The sequence below is a fragment of the Sarcophilus harrisii genome, chromosome 1, assembly GCF_902635505.1.
Source record: "Sarcophilus harrisii chromosome 1, mSarHar1.11, whole genome shotgun sequence".
Lineage (NCBI taxonomy): Eukaryota > Metazoa > Chordata > Mammalia > Dasyuromorphia > Dasyuridae > Sarcophilus > Sarcophilus harrisii.
Genome location: NC_045426.1, coordinates 130,576,352 through 130,599,238, shown reverse-complemented (window position 1 = coordinate 130,599,238; position 22,887 = coordinate 130,576,352). Strand labels below are relative to the sequence as shown.

At 31.9% G+C, this 22,887-nt stretch overlaps 1 protein-coding gene across 9 annotated transcripts in view; it reads left to right on the top strand.

Annotated features, from left to right (window-relative positions):
- FYB1 (FYN binding protein 1) overlaps positions 1-20,957 on the top strand; it is a 198,048-nt gene extending 177,091 nt beyond the window's left edge. For all 9 annotated transcript variants that reach the window (XM_031964378.1, XM_031964391.1, XM_031964383.1 and 6 more), the window contains 5 exons: positions 4,622-4,721; positions 6,577-6,739; positions 11,446-11,479; positions 16,467-16,498; positions 18,823-20,957. In XM_031964378.1, coding sequence (XP_031820238.1) covers positions 4,622-4,721; positions 6,577-6,739; positions 11,446-11,479; positions 16,467-16,498; positions 18,823-18,845 — 352 coding nt within the window. In that variant the 3' untranslated portion in view covers positions 18,846-20,957. The remainder of the gene's footprint in view (positions 1-4,621; positions 4,722-6,576; positions 6,740-11,445; positions 11,480-16,466; positions 16,499-18,822) is intronic.
- Positions 20,958-22,887: the final 1,930 nt, after the last annotated feature.

The window sequence follows — 22,887 nt, the reverse complement described above, 5'->3', positions numbered from 1 at the left end:
AGATTAATTGAGGAATTAAAACTTGAAGGGGTGTTACCATCTAATTGCAGATGGAAAATTTTCATTTTGTTCCTAATATTAAAAATTCTTATATGACTTTGATCCCCATTCCTTGTGCTTCTTCTACACTTCTATTTTTTTAAGCAAACAGATGGGAATTGTATAAATGACTAATATTCAGTCAAGTCAGAAACAAATACTTAGCTGTGTGCTACTAAATGTTTAATAGCCAAGTCCTCAGGCAGGGAAATGTATCCTTTTCACAGTTTTAATACTTTTATTAACATTTTCCCTATCACTTTAAGTTTAGATAACCGTTAAAATAATAAATTAAGCCCTGATTTGTATTGTTTGTTGATTTTCAAAGTTTAAATGGTCACACTGAAAAATTTTAACAATCCATTCTTAAGCCCATGTGATCTGAGTTACCTCAAGTGCACCCCTATAAATACCTTAAGGTGATTAAAGAGTAATTGAAACTCAGATGCAGGAGAACTTTCTGGCATGTCTGAGATATTTCAAAATCAAGGATACCTGTAAGCCTCCAAGAACAGTTCTTGATCTACAGATGGATGATTTTTCAGTGCTGGAACTAAACATGTAGAGAAAGTCTGTCTACTCCTCCAAAATTTCATCAAATGTCACAGATACAGTCACGATCACATTAACCAATGAAGATCAAAAGTCTTCAACTCATCAAGAATTCTTACAGTTTAATTTATATGCTTTAATTATAAGAAAATTTGTTATGTTGTATTTTTTTACTCTAGACTTATGAAATCATTAGGACAGGGACCTCCCAGTTTGCAAACCCCTTCTACCAACACAGAAAAGCAGCTGCTCAACAAATGATAGTCTTCGAGAATTGTCTGGGTACATTTAGAGGAAATGTCTGGGTACACTTAGAGGTTAAGTGGATTGTCTAGGCTTACATAGTATGTATCAGGAGAAGAACTTAATTTCATATCTTACTGATGCCAAGGCTAGCTCTCTCTCCATGGTATTATCTCTGCCTTTTGTGTTCTCATTATAAAATAGAAAAGATTTAGCTTTATTGCTAAGCAGCCAATTCCCTTGTAACAGAAAAGTCTTTGCTCTATTAAAGAAAATAAGAATATGAATAACAATGGATTTATACTGGAAATAAGATTAAAGTATCTTTGGAGAAAAATTACAAACAAAATATGATCAACTTGATTCTGTGAGCTATTAAAAAAAAATAACTGCAAGCTTTCTCTTTGGGGCTTTATGAATGCTATTACATGGCTCATGGCAAATGAGATAGAAAACCTGACAGTATCATAGAGTCCAAAGGGAAAAAATGTTCAGTCACTCATGCACAAAGTTCATGAGCTATTCCCTAAAGATAAATATATCTAAGAGAATATATTTTGGTTTATAATTGGACCAAAAAAGAGTTTCTGTAATCTCCCCAGCACCCAGTTCAGTGTTTAATAACCCTTACCATCAAACTTAAAACAATTTTAGTGAATGTTGAAAACAAAAATAAAATAAATTTAAATTTTAAAATTACCCTCACTATCCTGAAGTCAGTCTTTATTTCTAATTCAATTTCTATTGACACTTCTTTGGCCTCTTATCTCATGCAAAATTCTGTAAACTTAATAAGAAACAGGTGGTCACCATTGTATATGATCATAGGATCCCAGCTCTGTAGCTCAGAGACCATCTTCTCTAACCTCTTCATTATACAGGTGAGGACACTGAGGTCCAGAGATGTTATGTCCTCTATAATAGTCTCCAAAAATCTTTGGACTTTGTTTTTCCAGATCAGAGATCCAGGTTCCAGGTTCTTTTTAATCTTATCAGAAATATTCTATCTTCCTATCTTTAAGTATTTCTTTCTGAAGTTGTAAAAATCTTTAATGACATCTTGACTAGAAAAGTTAATTGTTCAAATACCTAAAAGGGACTTCAGAGGCTGGACCTAACTCCTTTATTTTACCCATAAGGAAATTGAGGCTTTGAGAGGCTAGGTGATTTGCCCCAAGTAGCAAACCATGGTTGCTATTTAAATCAATTCCTGTGAATCCAGAGGTCTTTTCCATGAGACCATGCTCAAATTGTCACAGGAAAGATTAACAACATATAAACTGCCTATGTGTCATAAAATATCAAAGTGCTATATATTCTTTACATGTTAGGTAATATCTTATGGAGATTTTCTTATAGAAAAATATGGATGAGTCACATAAAATGATATGGGATGCAATCGGTACTTGTGGAGAGATTGTGAAGAACAAAACAATTTTTTTTTTTTTTTTAGCATTCTCTTATATTTAAAAAAAATCAGGTTTATTTAAAATATATGCACAGAAAGAATGTTTGTGGCAGCTCTCTTTGTAGTGGCCCAGAAACTGGAAACTGAGTGGATGCCCATCAATTGGAGAATGGCTGAATAAATTGTGGTATATGAATATTATGGAATATTATTGTTTGGTAAGAAATGACAAGCAGGATGATTTCAGAAAGGCCTGGAGAGACTTACATGAACTGATGCTGAGTGAAATGAGCAGGACCAGGAGATCATTATATACTTCAACAACAATACTATATGATGATCAATTTTTTCTTTAATTTCAGATTTTTAAATTTTTTTATTTTTTTTAATAATTATAACTTTTTATTTACAGAGCCCATGCCTGGGTAATTTTTTACAACATTATCCTTTGCACTCACTTCTGTTCCAACTTTTCCCTTCCCTCCCTCCACCCCCTCCCCCAGATGGCAGGCAGTCCTATACATGTTAAATATGTCACAGTATATCCTAGGTACAATATATGTGTGCAGAACCAAACAGTTCTCTTGTTGCACAGGAAGAATTGGATTCAGAAGGTAGAAACAACCTGGGAAGAAGAACCAAACTGCAAACAATTTACATTCATTTCCCAGTGTTCTTTCTTTGGGTGTAGCTGCTTCTATTTCTAGTTGATCAATTGAAATTGAGTTAGATCTTCTCTTTGTCAAAAAATCCACTTCCATCAGAATACATCCTCATACTACTGTATGTTGTATGTTGTTGAGGTATATAATGATCTCCTGGTTCTACTCATTTCATTTAGCATATGATGATCAATTCTGATGGACTTGGCCATCTTCAACAATAAGATGAACCAAATCAGTTCCAATGGAGCAGTAATGAACTGAACCAGCTACACCCAGCAAAAGAATTCTGTAAGATGACTAAGACCCATTACATAGAATTCCCAATCCCTATATTTTTGTCCGCTTGCATTTTTGATTTCCTTCACAGGTTAATTGTATACTATTTCAGAGTCCAATTCTTTTTGTACAACAAAATAACGGTTTGGACATGTATACTTATTTTGTATTTAATTTATACTTTAACACATTTAACATGTATTGGTCAGCCTGCCATCTAGGGGAGGGGGTGGGGAGAAGGAGGGGAAAAATTGGAACAAAAGGTTTGGCAATTGTCAATGCTGATAAACTTACCCATGCATATAACTTGTAAATAAAAAGCTATATATATATATATATATATATATATACACACACACACATACATACATATGCATGCGCACAGAGATGATTTGACCAAGAGTTTCCATTGACTGCTAAAAGAACCCCATGTGGTAGGCAAGACTAATGAATGAGATCTGGAGGAAGAGTTCACTGATCTTTCTTCTGGAACATGACCTATTTGACTAAGGACTAATATTTGAACTAAATTGTTTTTAATGAGAAGTTGTTATTATATAAATAGAAACTTAATGCTGTGAACATAATAAAGTCATAAGACTTGTTCATAAGGAGCTTGATAATAAGAGAGCTTGCAGAAATTCATATTTCTTCATTAGCCTCCATATTTTGCCCTAGATCTATCTCTTTGACCTTTGACTACTTCAACATAGTTCAGGTACAATCTAAAACATCTTCACTAGTAAGTGCCAGGCTCCTCAATCAGAGTGTGGTCACTTCTGAATAAATCCATTACCTGATCAAAGTGCCATTGACTCCTCTTACAACAACAACAACAACAACAACAACAAAATAGATACAAACATAGAAAAGGTATGTAGAATTAGAAAAAGAAAGGCATGTAGGACAATGGCAGGCGGGGCAGAGAATGAATTTTAACCAGTTGCAAATAGCTGTGCTAACATTCTTTTTCTTCATTAAGAGTCAACCTTCTTTATTGTAGATTTAGATTACTCATCATTTCTTTCTAAATTTTAGGTCAATATGAAGAAATTCTAGACAATTACACATACACATATATAAATTGCGTGTGTGTGTGTGTTCACACACACAAAATTAAGCTTGTTGCTTGGTAAGGAGAAGGGAATTTAGTTAAAACTTTTTCATGAGTTTGAACAAATCATTTCATATTTAGACTCAGTTTTCTTATGTGTAAAATGAGTGAGCTGGAAATAAATGATGGCCTAAAAATTCTGAATTATAACATTCAGTGTTTCTATGTTTTCTTCAGCAATATATTGTTATAATTGGCAACACTAAATATACATGATTTCTCAGGAAAATACTACTGCTAAAAAGATCTTTCTGATGCACATATTTGGTTCACAAAACTTATTTCAAACGTTGATGGAAAGTATTCCATATTCTGAAATTACAGTTTAGGAGCGAACTTTGGCAAAAGCAAGTCAGAAGAAAAAGACCTCAAGAAACTGAAAAAGCAAGAAAAAGAAGAAAAGGAGTTCAAGAAAAAATTCAAAGTAAGTCAATTCAATCTGATCAGAATTTTTAAAAGCCAGTAAAATTGTTTTATATTTCAAAATACTAATGAATTTACCAATTTCTCACAATATTGATGAATGATAGTAATGATGCTGATTTACTAGTTTTCTTGCAAGTCTTTCATTAATTTTGTGGATAGTAATTACCCAAATTCACATTTTTAAGAATGAAGTCTTCAAAAAACCTTCGAGACCATGATATTATTTTCCAATCAACAATTCTATTATTTTATTCACTTATTTACTAAAGAGATCATTTTAAAATGTCAGCACTTTAGGCTTAAAGAAAACATTTTGAATTCAGCAAATATTGATAATTATCTCAAATGTACAAAGAACTATCTTATTTATGAGAATAAGATATAAATGGTAGTTTATGAATCTATTCACCAAATTTTGTGATTTGGGTTATTACTGCCTTAAAGCATTTTATAAAGTAAAATTTTATTTATTCTTATCCTATTATAATTCAAGGCCAGGCAGTCATTTCATACAACAAAAATAATTAATCAAGATGTTAAATCCAATTATTTTGGACTCCTAAAGTCTAAAATCACTTCTAATTGGGTTCTTATTTGCCTTTTTCACAAAAGGTATTGATAACCCTGTTCTTTACAATTTAATAATATATGGAAATTGATTATGAGAATAAAAAATCATGACTCGTGTCTCCTTATTCTTGTCCTATCTCTATAGCTGTTCCTTCTTAGTCATTTTTGCTGGCTCATCATCCATGTCTCATCTTCTTGTCATGGAGATCCCCAAGCATCAATATTTAATTCTTCATATGCTCTGTTATTATGATGTTCTCATCAGCTTTCATTATTTCAATTACCATATCTATATATATATATATTTTTTTTACATATAATTTAGTATATGTACATAATATATACTGAGACACCAACATAGAAGCCTTCTGTCTCTTGAGTTCTAGTCCAATATCATCAACTATGATGGACAGCTCTATCTGTATTTTTTTCCCATAGGCATCTCAATCACAAAATGTCTAAAACAGAACTCATTATATTTTGTTCAGAATTTATCCCATCTCCTAATCTCCCTAATAATTATTGGCCACAAGTCATCCAGGTTTACAAGCTAAATGTTATTTTCAACTCCTCAGTTTCACTCAACTCACATATATAATTTCATATGTTGCTAAAATGCAAAGTTTTGATGATTCTTTCTTCCCTACATCTCTTACATCCATCTCCTTTCCAATCATACAAGTTCTACCTTAATTCAAGTTATTATTATTGCTGCCTGCTTTACCTCCTAACTGGACTTCTTATTGCTAGTCTTTCCCTTCTCCAATCCATCCTTTTCACTGTTATCAAAATAATATTCCTGACTATATACTTTCATTATTCAATAATTTTCAATGTCTCCCTAACACTTCTAGGATAAAATGCAAACTCCTCAATTTAACAATTAAAGCCTTTCTCCAGCTCTCACTAGGCTACATTTTGTTTTCTTTTACAAAATTCCCCTTTACATACTCTATGTTCCAGCCAAACTCACTATCCTCCTATTTAATTTGTCATTCAGGTACCATTTTATCTATCTTTATTAAAATATTTTGAATTTATTTATGTGTTTAAATGTCATATCTACCAGTAGAATGTAATCTTGAAGGTAGAGACTGTTTTTTTTCAATGTTATCATCATTGTAGCCTCAGTGTCCCACATAGTGCTTTGAACGTGGCAAATGCTTAATGTTTGCTAAATTGTTGAAATCAATTGAATATAAACATGAATTTCCATACAAAATTGTTCAAAAATTGTTGTCTTAACAGTACAATCAGTGAAATAATATATCTTTTTGTTTCAGTTTGATGGTGAAATTAGAGTTCTGTATACAACTCAAGTGGTGCCTACCTTACCTTCTAAAAAATGGGGAACCAGAGATTTGCAGTTGAAGCCTGGGGAATCTCTTGAAGTCATACAAAGTACAGATGATACAAAAGTGCTGTGCAGGAATGAAGAGGGGAAATGTAAGTCATTGCATATTCTTTGTACTATTTATCATATCCCCGTACTGCCTTAGATCAAATGATAAATTACACATAATTTGGATAGCACAATAGTTTTTTATTTTGGGGAATATAGTAAGAAATAGAATTTTTTCATAAAAATTAACAGACTTGGATTCAAATTATTCTAAGTATCTTTAGAGAAAGGGAATTATAATAGACAATCTCCAATTTCTATTCTAGTTCGAATCCTGTGATCCAAGTCCAGCATATAGAAAAAACTGATTCTTAAATGCTAAATACCTTTTGTTCTGTCCTGATTTTGAATTTTTTATAGCTTACTTCATATCTGTAATTCCAACTTACTATTTCACACTTGTTTTTGCTTCAATTTAATATTTGAGTGTGCACGGTTATAAATTTTTTTAAAGGAACCATTGACAATTCAATGAATTTATCATTAGGTAGTAACATTATATTCACAAACACCCCAGTCATTCACTAGCTAGAAGTGGTCACTACTCAAAAGCCAAACAAACATTTTGGGGATAGAATTAACCAGTCACATGGATGTGGGAGCTCAATTCTGAGTTAGTTCTGCCCTACCAAATGTCAACAAAGCATTTGTTTCATATCAGTATGTTCTATCCTACTGAGAGAAGATACTGGAGTATCCCTGACATTAAAAAAAAAATCACTTGATCACATTTTTTCCCCTTTGATATATATCTTCTGACCTAAGTAGCTTAAATTCTTCTCTAGGTCTTGGTTTCATCATCTATAAAATGAGGGGGTGGGATATAGATCATTTCTGAGGTTTCTTTCACCTTGAAAATTAAGCTCCATTAAGTATTTAAGTATTTCTAACATGAGCACATATATAATTTGTACATATGTGCTCAAACATATATATATGTGTATATCTGTAAATGCATATGATATTATACACATATGTAGATTTAAGCTATTAAAGCTTAAACTACACTAAGATTTTGGGATCAACTTATATGTATGTATATAGAGAAATACATGCCTATGTGCATGTATAAACAAATATATGGATATACACACATACATATAAAAATGTGATCAAATTAAGAAACGCAGTAAAAAAGAAGCATACAATTTGGGATTTTTCTAGGCAAAAGTTAATAAAATATACTAGGCTGATTTGCTTAATATGCTATAGAAGTCCAATTGTATTTGGACAAATCTATAAAACATCTCTGAAACATGTTTAACATTTCTTCTCTCACGAAAGGCTAGGGACCTCTTAGGTGCTGCCTCATTCTAATATTTACAAATGAAGGTAGAAACATTCATGGATTTTTTAAAAAATGTAAGTAAGTATTCAATTTTGATTCTGGTTCCTGATGTAGACTTACTTTGTGCAAGATTTATGCTTTATGGTCCTGACACAAAGAATCAATAATTTGTTCTAAGAGCTGACTAATTCAAAGATCATCTGACATGAGAAAAGCAAATGGCACTGAATATGGAATGATGACTTCATCTCCTTTTGAGAATTAGTATAAGTTGTGATATTTGTCTTAATTCAAGAGGAAAGTCTCAACATGAAAGTGAGTGGCAAGTGCTTTGGTCTCAAAATAACCCTAAGAATAGCATCATCAATTTTTAGATGTTCTTTTGAATATATTTTTTCTAATATATACTTCAGTGAAATGGAAAGGAAGACATAAAATTATCTGAACTTGGAAATTTTCTTATTAAAGTGCTACACACACACACACACACACACACACACACACACACACACACATATATATATAAAATTGTTTACTCTTTCATAATTTTGGCACTTGATCCATTATGGCATTCATAAGCAAATGAGCTATTACTAAAGAAAATATAATGTTTATATTTTATTTCCTTTGAAAGACAGTAAATCTCTTCTTTTGAAAATATTACAGAAGAATATTCTATTTTGGGGGAATTCTTGATATCAAAGGCTTTGTTTTTTTCCTAATCTATTTGTAATTTGCTAGAGTGTATTTTCAAATTTTAAAATGGTTCCTTTTTATAACAGAATCAACCTCAAGAGTTGTTGTGAGGCTAAAATGAAATAATTCTTTGTAAAACAATTTGCAAACCAAAAGCAGTTCATAAATATGAGATATTTTATTTTTATTAGTTTTTATGTTTTATCAGCAATTAGAAGACTTTACTTTGTGTTTAATAAATACTATACTCATAACATTAATTTTCACATGTGTGATTTTGTTTTCAGCTTTTATTCTCTAATACCCAAACTAATTTGGAGAGTAATAAAAACTTATATACATAAACAGCATTTTACAGTGTGCAAAGTATATGGCATACATTTTCTTGTTTAAGTCTCCCAACCCTGTGAAGCAGATACTATAAATATCATTATACCCATTTAATAGATAAGAAAACTGAAGTTCATTGAGGTTGAATGACTTCTACATCATCATGCAGCTAGTGTACATTTGCTACTATCAAATCTTTCCCAATTTTAGGTCCAACACCATATCTACTATATAATAATGCCTCTCTGGAACTAAAAATAAATCTAATATGCTATTCCAAAACCAAATAGGCCAAAAGATGCAATCACTTTTATTCATCTTGACCAGTCTTCAAAAATTCTATAGTCCGGATACTTCTAGTTCTTTAGATGTTGACATTGCACACACAGATCATTCAAATGTGACCTAATCAGTTTTTTGGCAATGTTCATGATTTAACAGGTCCAATTTAAATGGCTTTACTATTTCCCGAAACCTGGTTTCAGAATATATAAGTTGGAATTAACTCTTTTTTAAAAAATCTGTCTGATAATTTTATTTTATTTTTTTAATAGCTTTTTATTTACAAGTTATATGCATGGGTAATTTTACATCATTGACAATTGCCAAACCTTTTGTTCCAATTTTTCCCCTTCTTCCTCCCATTCCCTACCCCCGATGGCAGGTTAACCAATACATGTTAAATATGTTAAAGTATAAGTTAAATACAATATATGTATACATGTCTTAACAGTTATTTAGCTGTACAGAAAGAATCAGACTTTGAAATGGTGTACTATTAGCCTGTGAAGGAAATAAAAAATGCAGGCAGACAAAAATAGAGGGATTGGGAATTCTATGTAATGGTTGATATTCATCTCCCAGAGTTTTTCCATTGGATGTAGCTGGTTTAATTCATTACTGCTCCATTGGAATTGATTTGGTTCATCTCATTGCTGAGGATGGCCAGGTCTAAGAGAATTGGTCATCATATAGTATTGTTGTTGAAGTATATAATGATCTCCTGGTCCTGCTCATTTCACTCAGCATCAGTTCATGTAAGTCTCTCCAGGCCCTTCTGAAATCATCCTGCTGGTCATTTCTTACAGAACATTAATATTCTATAATATTCATATACCACAGTTTATTCAGCCATTCTCCAATTGATGGGCATCCACTCAGTTTCCAGTTTCTGGCCACTACAAAGAAGGCTGCCACAAACATTCTTGCACATACAGATCCCTTTCCCTTCTTTAAGATTTGGGATATAAGCCCAGTAGAAACTGGGATCAAAGGGTATGCACAGTTTGATAATTTTTTGAGCATAGTTCCAAATTGCTTTCCAGAATGGCTGGATGTATTTGGAATTAACTCTTACAGAGCACACAAAAATAAAACAAAATAAATTCTAAAAGGTCAGTAATATATTATGAAATGTAACAAAAAGTAATAGAAATTCAGAAAGATAATAGCCATGCTGAAACTATTTTCTTAGAAAAGTTAAGTACAATGGTAGGAAAATAGCAACCAATAGCAATCACTCAACTAATAGGCATAAAATAAAATTTAATCTGATGAAGTAAAATTTTCATTATATTATACTCCCTACATTATATTACATCCTATGTTATAGTACTATAGAAAAAAAAGAGAAAATTTTTTTTAATCTGTTGTATCCAGTTCTGTTCCCTAAAGTCAAGTGGAACAAGTTTAATCCTCCTTCTAAATGATAATTTTTAAAATATTTGAATACAACAATTTTGTTTAATATAAATCTTCACTAAGCTAAACATCTACAACACTTTAACCAATTCTCATATCATAGGATGGCCCTTTATTATCTTCATTGTTCTTGTCTAAAATAATCTCTACCAAAGTTCTTAAAATATAGTGCCCAGCACTGAACATAATAATTTAGATACGGTCTGACTAAGTTAGAATACAAGGAAATCCACTTCTTTCTTCCTGATTTTTATGCCTCTCTTAATGCAGTATATATTATCTTTTTAACTGTCATGTTACATTGTGGACTCACATTGGGCTTGAAGTCCACTCAGACCTTCAGATCTTTTTCAGAATAACTACTCTCTAATTATATTTTCCCCACATTATACTTATGAATTTAATTTTTTTGTGAACCCATATTTAAAACATTTATTCCTATTAAATTTTGTTTTATTAGGTTTTGCCAATGGTTAGCAAAGGAACATCAGCAACTTTTTTTATTTATTTGTTTAAAGATTTATTCTACTTGGGAGAAAAAGAAAGTCAGAAGAATATAGGGATAAAAAAATATATTAGAAAGAGAAGAATATTATAAAGAACCATGGTACCATGTATAGTGCTTTTTGGACTTAGATATTGCAACACAAACTTCCATTTTTTAAAACTAAAACTGATATTTTTTTTTCTAAATGGCAAAATAAAGATTTTTTTCTATTTGTTTTTATTTTGTAGATGGCTATGTCCTTCGAAGCTGTTTGGTAGACAAGTAAGTAAAAATTATCTTTCAATGCAATGTCTTGTTGCAAGAAAGAAATAAATTTGTGAGTTTTTTGCCAGTTTTTCTTGAATTAAGTGAAATAACTTATACTACATATATGTGAAGTATTATATTCTATGTATTAATGATAATGTGATTATAATTTAGGTTTTCAAAAGATACAATTATTATAATAGCTATATTGTTTGCTAGTTCACATATTTTAAATTGTAAACCCACAGTTTATACACACCAATTTCTCTTTAATACTTTATGGTCTCATTCCCAACAATTAAGTTAATCAATTGACTTAAGAACAGTTCTTCTCCTATAAAATAAGAGTACTGGATGATCTTTAAGATTTCTTGTAAATTTATGCTGTGTGAAACTTGGGCTAGCCACCTTTCCTCTCAGTGGCCCAGGCAGCTAGCTCTCTATGATAACTGATTGTCTCAAAAATCTTAGGGCAGTTTTAAACTTTAATAGTTTATTAAACTTAACTAGTTTAAAACTGCCTAAAATTTTTGGATTGCCTTGAATAAATCACAGAGCAATTACTGAGCTGCACATCTGTGTTAATGGAAGGAATTACTTTTTTAGTAATTCCTTTTGCCAATGAGATCTCAAAGTCTGTGATTTCAAGTATCTAATCCTAGAATCAACAGGTTATCACTACAGTATAAATATGGGAGTAACATAGACATTGCGGCAATTATAGAAAATGGATTGGAGGGGAGAGAGTTGAGGCAAGGGAATCAATTAGGAAGCTATTGCAAAATGATGAAGGAGGTTCTGAACTTAAGTGTTGGAGTAAAAAGAAAGGGACAAATTGAGCAAGGTGGGAACTAGAATGGACAAGATTTGAATATGTGGAGTGAAGGAAAATGAACAAAGATGCTATGATGTGACACCATAAGTGAATAGAAGGATGGTGGGGTCTTCAGCAGAAAAAGCTAGTTTAGAAGAGGACTGTGTTGGGGAATATGGGAAACACACAGTGATATCTGCAAGGCAGATTATAATCTTTGTCTGCCCTTTTTGTGTGACTCACTTTCTCTCACTGAAAATTAAAGTGGCAAAGCAAGACTCTAATTTTCACTGATCACTGGCTTCTATATGCAGAATTCCCCCTCACGGGGAATTCTGTATCACTCCTGCATCACTCCTCACAGCAGCTATTTCAAACTTTTTTATCCCTCACACCTCCCATGACACTATTCTTCCCCCTCCCTATCTATTGGCTCCCACTCCTACCCTCATTCAGCTGAGAATCTTGCTTTATACTTCCCAGAGGAAAAAAATGAAGCCATTTGCTAAAGGCTCTCTCTTTTCACCTCATTCACTCAGATATCTTTCCTCACTATTTGCTTCTTTAGCCCTTTATTCACATAACTGTTGTTATGTATCAACCTGGCATAGACCTTCATTCCTTCAAGCCTAGACTATCAAAATAGTGTCCTTTCCTCAAGTTTTTTTTTCACCACTGTGATCTGTTCTCCCCTCAAAATCTTTCTAAGACATAGATCTCACCATATTACACTGCCCCCTCAAATCAAAAATCGAAAAATTCAGTGGCCTAAGAATGCCACTGTGACCTCCAAGATCAAATGTGAAATCATCTGTTTGACTTTTAAAGCCCTTCACAATCCTGCTGCTTCCCACCTTTTCAGTCCTCTCATACTCTTCCACACTCTTTGATCTAGTAATACTAGCCTTTGGTAGATCCTCACAAAAGCATTCCATCTCCTGACTTCTGCCTTTCATCAGTTGACCCCATTCCTAGAATGTTCTCCCTCCTTATCAGTGCTTTCTGACTACTCTGGCTTCTTTCAAAACTCGAATAAAATTTTACCTTATATAATGGACCCTTCCCAACTTCTTCCCATCCTCAGTGCCTTCCCTGACTTTACCTCCCATCTATACTGTATATATCACAGATTATGTATATGGATCACACAGCTAGGAAGTATTGTGTCTGAGACTAGATTTGAACTCAGGTTGTCCTGACTTCAGGGCCAGCACTCTATTCACTGCACCATCTAGCTGTCCCCACACATTATATATTTTCATGGGTTTCTTTCCTTACCCCACTTTCATCCCCTTTAAAATGTAAGTTCCCTGAAAATAGAGACAATGTTTTTGCCTTTCTCTGTCTCTCCAGAGTTTGGTACAGTTCCTGGAATATAGTAAATTCTTAGAAGCCTGACTGGTCGATTGCCAAATCATGTATATCTTTTTGTAAGAATATTCAAAAGTATTTCATGGATGTATCAAACATGCTTAAATACCTAAAAAAAAAAAAAAAATGGAATTCATCCAACTGGGCAATCACTCTGTTAAGGCATATTTCAAGCCTTCCACACTTTAATTGGTGATCTTTGTGAGTTACTGTGATTGTAATAAATAAAATAAGCAATTACTTTTTAGAATTACATACAGCTCTAAGGAAGGGGTCAGGGAGTAAAAGATGGAACCCAGTGGCATTTGCAAAGCTGCTGTAGATTCTTGAAACATTGAAGGATGCTAAATTCTGAAAATGGGAAATTAGGAGTTTATAAACCATTGGTAGAGTAGGAGAGTATTGGAAAATAAAGATAGATGTGGCTGTCATAGGGACAGCAAAGTGATGATGCAGTGGATAGAGTGCCAGGCTCAGGCACTTATTAGTTGTGTGATCCTGGACAAGTCATTATTTGCCTCCGTTTCCTCATCAATAAAATGAGTTGGAGAAGGAAAAGGCAAACCACTCCTGTGTGTTTGCCAAGAAAACCCCAAATAGGGTCACAAAGTCATGACAGCTAAAACAAATAAACAAAAAAATAGTGGTTGTTGCCTTGAAGACAAGCCCTGCTGTTAGCTATCGCAGCAAAGGTGGAATGTAACCCAACTTCCCAACCTTCAATTGTTTGGAGATCAGGCTCGGCCCTGACTTTGAGATACTATTGGCCTATGCAATAGGCAATAATCTCTATTTTTTTTTTTCAATCTACCATAAGTACTCTGCAGTATTCCATTATTTAATTGGATTATTGAATTGTGTACATGAGGAGTGTGTTCTATAGTTACATCATCATTTGCCCAAACCAATTCTTGTCTTGGTCTCCATTGCCCTGCTTTTAGGGGCTAGATGCAGGCATAATATTCCAGTTTGGTGTTGTGTGGGAAAAGGTGAAGAACTTACAGATTCTAAAGTAGATCAAGCCTTAATAGGCCTCAGTTTCGGCTTCTCCGGAGTCACATGATTTTAGATAAGGCCTGGACTACATGGCTGAAGAAGCCGTATATCACCTTGTCTATTACATTCCACTGACCAACTAGGGGAACAGTAGATTTATGTGACCAATCACAACATATAGAGGGTGGGATTTTGGAGGTTCTTTGTCTGAAATGTATAAAAGCTGTAAGCATTTTCAAAGCTCTGGCCCTATCCTGGTGTGAAATTTTGCTCACAGACCAGGATGGGGTCCGCTTCTCGAGATTCTAATAAATAATTCTGCTTTCTATGAGTGATCTCTGTAGTAGTCAGTTTGGGTAGGTCTTTTTGTCCCAAACAGTGTGATCTTTTGACTTAACTCTATTCTTAATTAAAATCTGGCTTTTGGTTCCAGGAAAAACTTGGTAAGGGGACAGAGAAGCCAGAAAAACCAGGATGTCAGATTCTTTTAGAAGGAACAAGTAACCTTATCAGATCATCTTCAAGAGAATTAAATGAGCAAAGCAAAATCAGTAGCAAATTCAATTCAATTGAACTTTTATTAAACACTTGATATGTGCGTGCCAGATAGGGCTCTAGACATTGAGGCTTCAAAGACAAAACTGAAACAGTACCTGCCCACAAAAGGCTTAACATTCTATTCTAAATATAAAAAATACACGCAAAGTAATTTTGAGGAAGGATATTAATAACTGAGGAAATCAGAACAGGCTTCCTATAGGAACAATTAAGCTTAGCTCTTAAGGGAACTAGGGATTGGAGCTAATAATCGAGTATTCAGAATCACAGAATTCAAAACATTGGAAGCATGAATCAGGATTTCAGAATCTACTTGATCTGCTGCAAATACTTTAAATTTCTAAAAACTGAATTTGTAGCCCTAACACAAGTATCAAATCGTAACAAAAAATAATAATAACTTAAAGGTATTTAGAGATTAATCACAATTCTTATTACAATATCAATTCTATGAGAATAGGGATTGGGTTTCTTATATACCCCACAGTGTTTAGCACAAACACACAAAAGTATTGAATTAGTCAGTGATTAAAAAATAAAAATGGAAATAGAAATCATGTATGTCGATTTGTAAAAGTATCCAAAAGTATTTCATGGATATATCAAACATGCTTAAATACCTAAAAAAAAAAAAAAAAAAAAAAAAGGAATTTATCCAATTGGGAAGTCACTTTGTTAAGGCATATTTCAATCCACACTTTAATTGGTGATCTTTGTGAGTTACTGTGATAGTAATAAATAAAGTAAACAATTATTTTTTAGAATTACATAAATGTAAGGTCATGTGTTTTTGTATCATTACAATAACCACATGTTAGTTCTTCTGTTTTAAAAAAGCAGGAAATAATCATTATTATTTTCTACATCAAATACAAGTTCTTTTATTCAATACTAAAAATACAAATGAAGTTGTAAATGTGGCATTCATGAGTATAAAGAACTTTAGGATCATGTTGCCTAGCACATTGTTAGGCAAAAAGTAGGTGCTAAATAAATTTGTCTGGTTGATTATAATGAATAATTATAAATAATTAGTATTTTGGACTTAATTTTAAAAATGTGGATTAGATAAAACTAAAATTGGAAGCAATATAGATACTTTTAAGTATCAGAATGAGTATTTCATACAGATGAACAAAACATAATTTTCATATGCTTTGTTATGTCCATATCATATTACCTTTTTTTTCTCATAGTAATTGCCTATTGTATATAAAAAAAAGAATTTCTTTAAAATAAAATAACTCTTTTCTGTATTTACAGTGAAGGAGAGATCTATGATGATATTGCTGATGGTATGTTCCTTTTTTTTTTTTAAATAAACAACATATTAGCACATTTGCTTATGCTAAAGCCAGTTGAGTAGTACCCATTAGAATCATTAGCAACTTAGTGTAAATCATTAGCTTTTAATTAAAAGTGAACAATTATTGATCATCCATAATATTCTAAGTATTAAAAAAGTGTTCCCAAACACATAATGAAACCTACATGGTAAAAATTCCTATGCTGTAAACACATTTTCCTTCAATGTTTGCTATTAACTCTTATTCATACTTTAATGCTCTCTACCTGTCAAACAAACTGAGAATGTAAATATTTGTTTTGTGGTTTGTAGGATATCCTGCCTGCAACTTTTATGTTTTTGCCTTTGAGGCAGTGTCTAACAATAGTAACTAGTCATCCTTAGAAATTCTGCATTCCTTTCTTGCCATATGAGAATTTTCCTGTATATATAAGATCATGGATTTAAAAGGGGCCTATAGAGATTTTCTGGCCTATGCCCTTATTTTAGGGATGAATAAACTGAGTCCCCAGAAGGTTAAGTAACTTAGATTCACATAGATTATAAGTAACAGAAGTGGGATTTGAACTCTGGTCTTCTGATTCCAAAAATCTTTTTTTAAAACCCAATTTAAAATACAATTATGAACATAACTCATTTTTTCTCTACTGTGTTCATTTATTGTTTTTGTTTCTTATTTGGGCTCTTAATCCTCATTTGAACAATAAACTATTCTACTAAAATCATTCTCCTTTAACTTTTGCTTGAAATTAATTAGTTTTTGCCACTTAATTTAGTTAGGTAAAGTTTCCACTTAAAGTTCCAACTACTCATTTAGTTTTTATAGATATGATGGTTCCTTAGAAACAAAGAGTGGAAGAATCTCAGAAACATACAGAGACACAAGCTTGATTCTTCTGGGGCCACAGCTTTATTCTCAGCTACTTCCTTAAATAATTTAACTGAATTGAGACAGCTAGGTGATGCAGTAGATAGAGAACCAGACCTGAATTCAGGAGGATCTGAGTTCAAATTCGGCCTCAGAAGCTTAGCACTTCATAGCTGTATAACCCTGGGCAAGTCACTTAACCCCAATTGGGTCAGTTCCCCCCCCCCCAAAAAAAAAAAAGAAAGAAAAAAAAAGAAAATTCCACTAAGTTGAACTAAAACTCTGTTTCTTGCCCAGTTCCAAATGTAAACAAACTGAGTTTGGTATTCAAAGCACTTCATACCTTTCACTTATTGTCCCACCCTCCACTCCACCTTAACTTCTCTACATTTTCTTATCTTTTATATCCTTGAGATTACTGCTGATTGGCTCAATAATTACCTCCACAAATTTTTTTCCATAATGTATGTAGAGAAAGAATTATTAAGTGGTTAGAGAAAGGGTTAGCCCTATAAGACAAGGTTATTATTTTTTTTAATCAAGGGATGTTATGATACAATATCCATTTTTCTATGTTTGAAAAAAGAAACACTATAGCAAATCCCCATAGAATAGAAACATAATTATATATAGAAGACAAATGATAGAATAAAAGAAAAAGTGTTACCATTTGTGTTTCTTAGGTCATACACAATTATTTCCTACAATAAATCACATAGTATTTTGCCTAGTTTTGTTCCAAAGATGTAAATATTACCCAACAAAGTTTCTATACTTCATTCACTCTAATAAGAAATTTTGCTTCTTTATAACTTAAATATAATTTAGCTTCTTTCCTCCTCCTACCATTCCTTAGCTCACTGAACAATTTTAAATAATATCTGCACTATATTTCTAATTTTCATGCATGAACTTATACATCATGTTCATATTATTCAATCAGTTGTCATTCGACTGGCTAATTTTAATACCTATATTTTTATTTTAAATTTTCTTTTATTCTTTGCTATATTTAGTTTACTGTCTGAACTTTCATTTAGTGGACTCCCACATATAAAGATCTAGCCATTTTTTTAAGTTTGAATTATTTTCAAAAGATGATAATAATCTATTTTATGTTTTTATTTCTAGGTTATGAATTTTGATTTTAATATACATTTACTATGTATAGCATAAAGAAAATAAAAGACTAATGCAAATTAAATCTGATACAAATTAAGGTCCCAACTCTTATTTTCAAGATGTACATTAAATACTGAGTTCAATGTTTCCTTCTAATAAAGTTATCCTTCATATATTCAGCTAGCTCTTGTAGCCAGCATGTCAGTATCCATGGTAGGGATGCAATCACAAAAGACATTCTTCAAACCTGGAAAATTTAAGAGTATGTATATGTACTTCTAGGCTTCTAATTATATTTTGCATCTTTTTTTTTTTTATTTTAGGTTGCATCTATGACAACGACTAGTAGCTTTCCATTTTCATGGCTGTCTTCATTAGATCCTGATGTGCATTTTCAGTTTTAATTGTCATATTATTAAGACAAAACAGCAGATGAATGAACAAAATATACTTTATTGTTTGAGTTTTTTTTTTTTGTTTGTTTGTTTTTTAAGTACAATTCTCAACACAAAGACCTGGAAATTAGGGCCCTTTTGAGTTATATTTATACATCCAAAAAGAGGTTCATTGATAAGCTATGTATCCGCTTCTTCTACCATAATCATGAATGAATTTTTTTTAGAGACTACTTATGCAATATTTTAAGGATATACACAGTTCACTAATAAGAACTTGATAGACTTCAGTGACAGTACATTTGATAAAGATGCCTAAGATGGGAAATATTGTGAGAAAGAAACTCATTCACATTTAATTTATGATTTAAATCAAGGAAACAAATATAACTTGGTAGCCAAAAAGGCAATTTTTCCATTTTAAAGACTCTTCAGAAAGTTTCTTAAAATTAAATTATATTCATCATATACTTTGCATTTTAAATTTGCAGAAAGTCTTGTCTGTGCTTGTTAATTTTGAAAACATATTAACTGTTTGCTAGAGAGCTTAAATTATAATTTTATGTATTTTTGTACAGTCATCTAAGGTAAATGTTATAAAAGTATAAATCCATTGATCTCTTAGCTGATTTTTGATATGCAAATAATTTGATTTTGTTCATTATTTAAAGGGATATTATCTGAAAACTAAATTAAACTTTGACTAAATATAATCACAACATTATGTGTAATATTCTATGAACAGACCTATTTTTTATTCCAAATCTGTTAGAAAGACTTTAAAACTATATTCAACACCTCTCCTTGTAAGAATTTTTCTTTTCCAGCAGAGGGAGTACAAATGAACATACTGCTAGAAAGATGTCCCTTATTTAGTCATACACTTAATTCAAAAGCAAACTAGAACCTAAACCAAGGGTTATATATCTAGCTCCAGTTTTTTTCTTAAGAAAAAAAAAAAGTTTCAATGGACATGAAAAAATAAGGATACAACATCTAACATTGTGAAAAAGATAGATTCCTCACATCTACTCAGTTCTGTTGCCTGTATAAACTCATCTATATAATGGGAGGATCTTAAACTCCTTGATATTTCATTTTGTCATCTGCCAAATTAGAATGCTGAATTATATAATTTCTAAGGTTCTTCCTTTAAAGATGATAAATATGTGGCCAAAAACACATTTGTTTTTTCATAATTTGGTTGCAAATTAGTAACACAGAATAAGCACTGGATGTTTTTCTGCAAGAGATTTAGGGGGAAGATTGAGAAAGGATTTGTTGGTTAGTGCACAACAGTTGTTGAATTTGTGCCATTTTGTATATTTTTCAAGTGTAGCATAATGACTATTGAAGAATTCCAAATAGATCCATTCTCTCCTCCCATTTTTTTTTTCCTCTCCTTTCTGGAGCAATGCTGAATGAATCTAACCCTTCTATATGATACCACTTTAAATACCTGATGATATCTATTATATGTTTCAAAGTTGCTATTTTAGACAATACCAGTTCCCCTAAAACAAAGAATGTCTAAAATTTTGACCAAGAAATTACCTCTCTAAAGGGTTGATCTGGGTGCTTCTACACAGAGGGAAAATTGTATACATGCAAATTCATCTTTTTAAAAAGATAATTCTATAAGATAATATTAACTCACTAAAATGTAAAAAAAATTATAAATGTTTTAAATATTTTAAAATTCTTTTTTGCATTCTGACAAATGAAATTTTGATGTATGTGATAAGAAAGCTACTAATAATGTATCCTGAAAATTCTCTAGTTTGGGAGGATTTTAATTGTTTCACAAATCATAACACATTAATAACACAGACTTTGAAGCCAAGAAAATAAATTTTTTCCCTCATGTTAATAAAGTATATATTCACTGGTATGATACAGAAGAAATGTCTGCTTACAATGGAAAGAAATATTACCTCCAATAAATGTCTCTGAAATAGCTTTGTAAAATTACTTTTGAACATTAAATAATAGCAAAAACCTATTGTTCCAGATCTAACAGCATGCTTTTGGGTTATGGTTAATGTGGTTTGCATTATGCACCTTTCATTCAAAGCCCCTTTTGTTGCCCCCTTAAAAAAATTTTTAAGCAACTATATTTTTGTACTCCTCCTTGTGATATCTTAATCTAGGTGAATTTTTTAAAAAGAATGTAATGACAAATTTTATCTTATAGGAATTATTCAAAATCACATAAGACCCATTTTAAAGAAGACAAAATATGAAATTACTTATTTCAAGGACATGATTTGTCTTAATCTGATAAAACATAAAAACCTGAAACCTTTGTTCTCACTTGTGTGTAATCATATCACTCCTTGGGTTTTTAAAAACAGAATTTAAAAATTGAATGAAAAAAAGGTATTTATATTGTTCTATGTTTCTAGATGAATGACTGTTTTGTTCTAAAATCTTAGAAGAGTAATATGTACAAAAGTAATTCAAAATAAAGTCTGTTTTAAACTCAAATTTGTGACTTAAAAATAGCTGTTCTCCATTAGGACCAGAATATTTCCTGGGCTGTGTATGTATACAACATGCTTATTATCACAGTTTATTGATAATGGTATGAATCAAATCATGTCACACCAAAACATGATAACTACAATTAAAAGATGTCTGCTATGTCCATATTATCCTAAAAGGCAATTAGTAACCTCAAAATAGTATCATGAAAGAATGTCATTCTTATTTTTTTCTCATACCTTTTTTTGAATCTAATATATTCATTTAGAATTCCATATGTTCGGAGTTCATCTGTGCGAGGGTACAAAGGATAGAATGCTAAAGCTGGAAACAGCAAGACCTGAATTCAAATCTAGCCTCAAACATCTACAGTCACTTCTGCTATAACTTGACACCACCTGAAAACCATTTGGCTATGCAAAATAATACAATAAATACAGGGCTTATGGAGAAAATGGGTCTAGGTTCCCAACACCTAAAATCTTGCCAATGAAATAAGATAGACACTTAATAAAAATGATAGCACAGTTTTAAGCATTTATACATTAAATGGTTAAGAAATATATAAATACTATAATAAATGATGGCAGTATCTGGGGCCTCAGCCTATAAACTCACAAAATATACAGCCACAGGAAGTGGGAGTAAAATGTGGGGATTCATGATATCCCTCCTCTGCCCAAAACTCTTACTGCACCAAAAGATTTATAATAAATATGGCATTTTGTCTTCAAAAAGATCTGATATTTGCTTATGGAATTGGTCATTAAAAAGGTTACATCTTGTGAGTTACTGTGAAATATGCGATTTTCAGCAGTTTTAATATTGTGGACAAAATTGTGTTTAAAGAAACATGAAGATCCAGTTATGCTTTAAATTATTCTCTAAAGTATCAATCAATAACAACAGAAAAATGGAATAGTTTCATTATGGCAAAACTGAACTGTGTGACCCTATTAATCTCCTTCTACCTCAAATTCATCATCTATCAAATGGGGATAATCCAAGATTGGATTACAATTCAAGATTGTAAGGATAAAATGAGATGATATTTATAAAGTGCTTTGTATATCTTTCAGTGCTATATAAATGCTAACAATTATTGTTACTGTTACTATTATTTGGAAACCACAAAATAGTTATGATTCAAATAATTTAGATGAAGTATAGTAGAAATAGCCCTAGATTTAGAATCGGAAGACTTGGGTTCAAATTCTGGTTCTGTCACTAGTTGCCTATGTGCCCCCTGGCAAGTCATTTAATCTCTGAATCTCAACTCCCTCGTTTGTAAACTATTCTTACTTCCTAGTGGCCTATGAAGTGGGTGAGGGAGAGTATAAATGCAGATGAAACTACTGGTATAAAGGATAGTCAGGGGTACAGAAAGGAAGCAGGTCTCATTGAATATCTGAAGATGAAAGACATACAAAATAAAAATGTTTAATATGAAAGGAAGCTTGTCAATTATGGAGTTGGTATAATAGAGTATCTTAGAAGGGACATATGGAG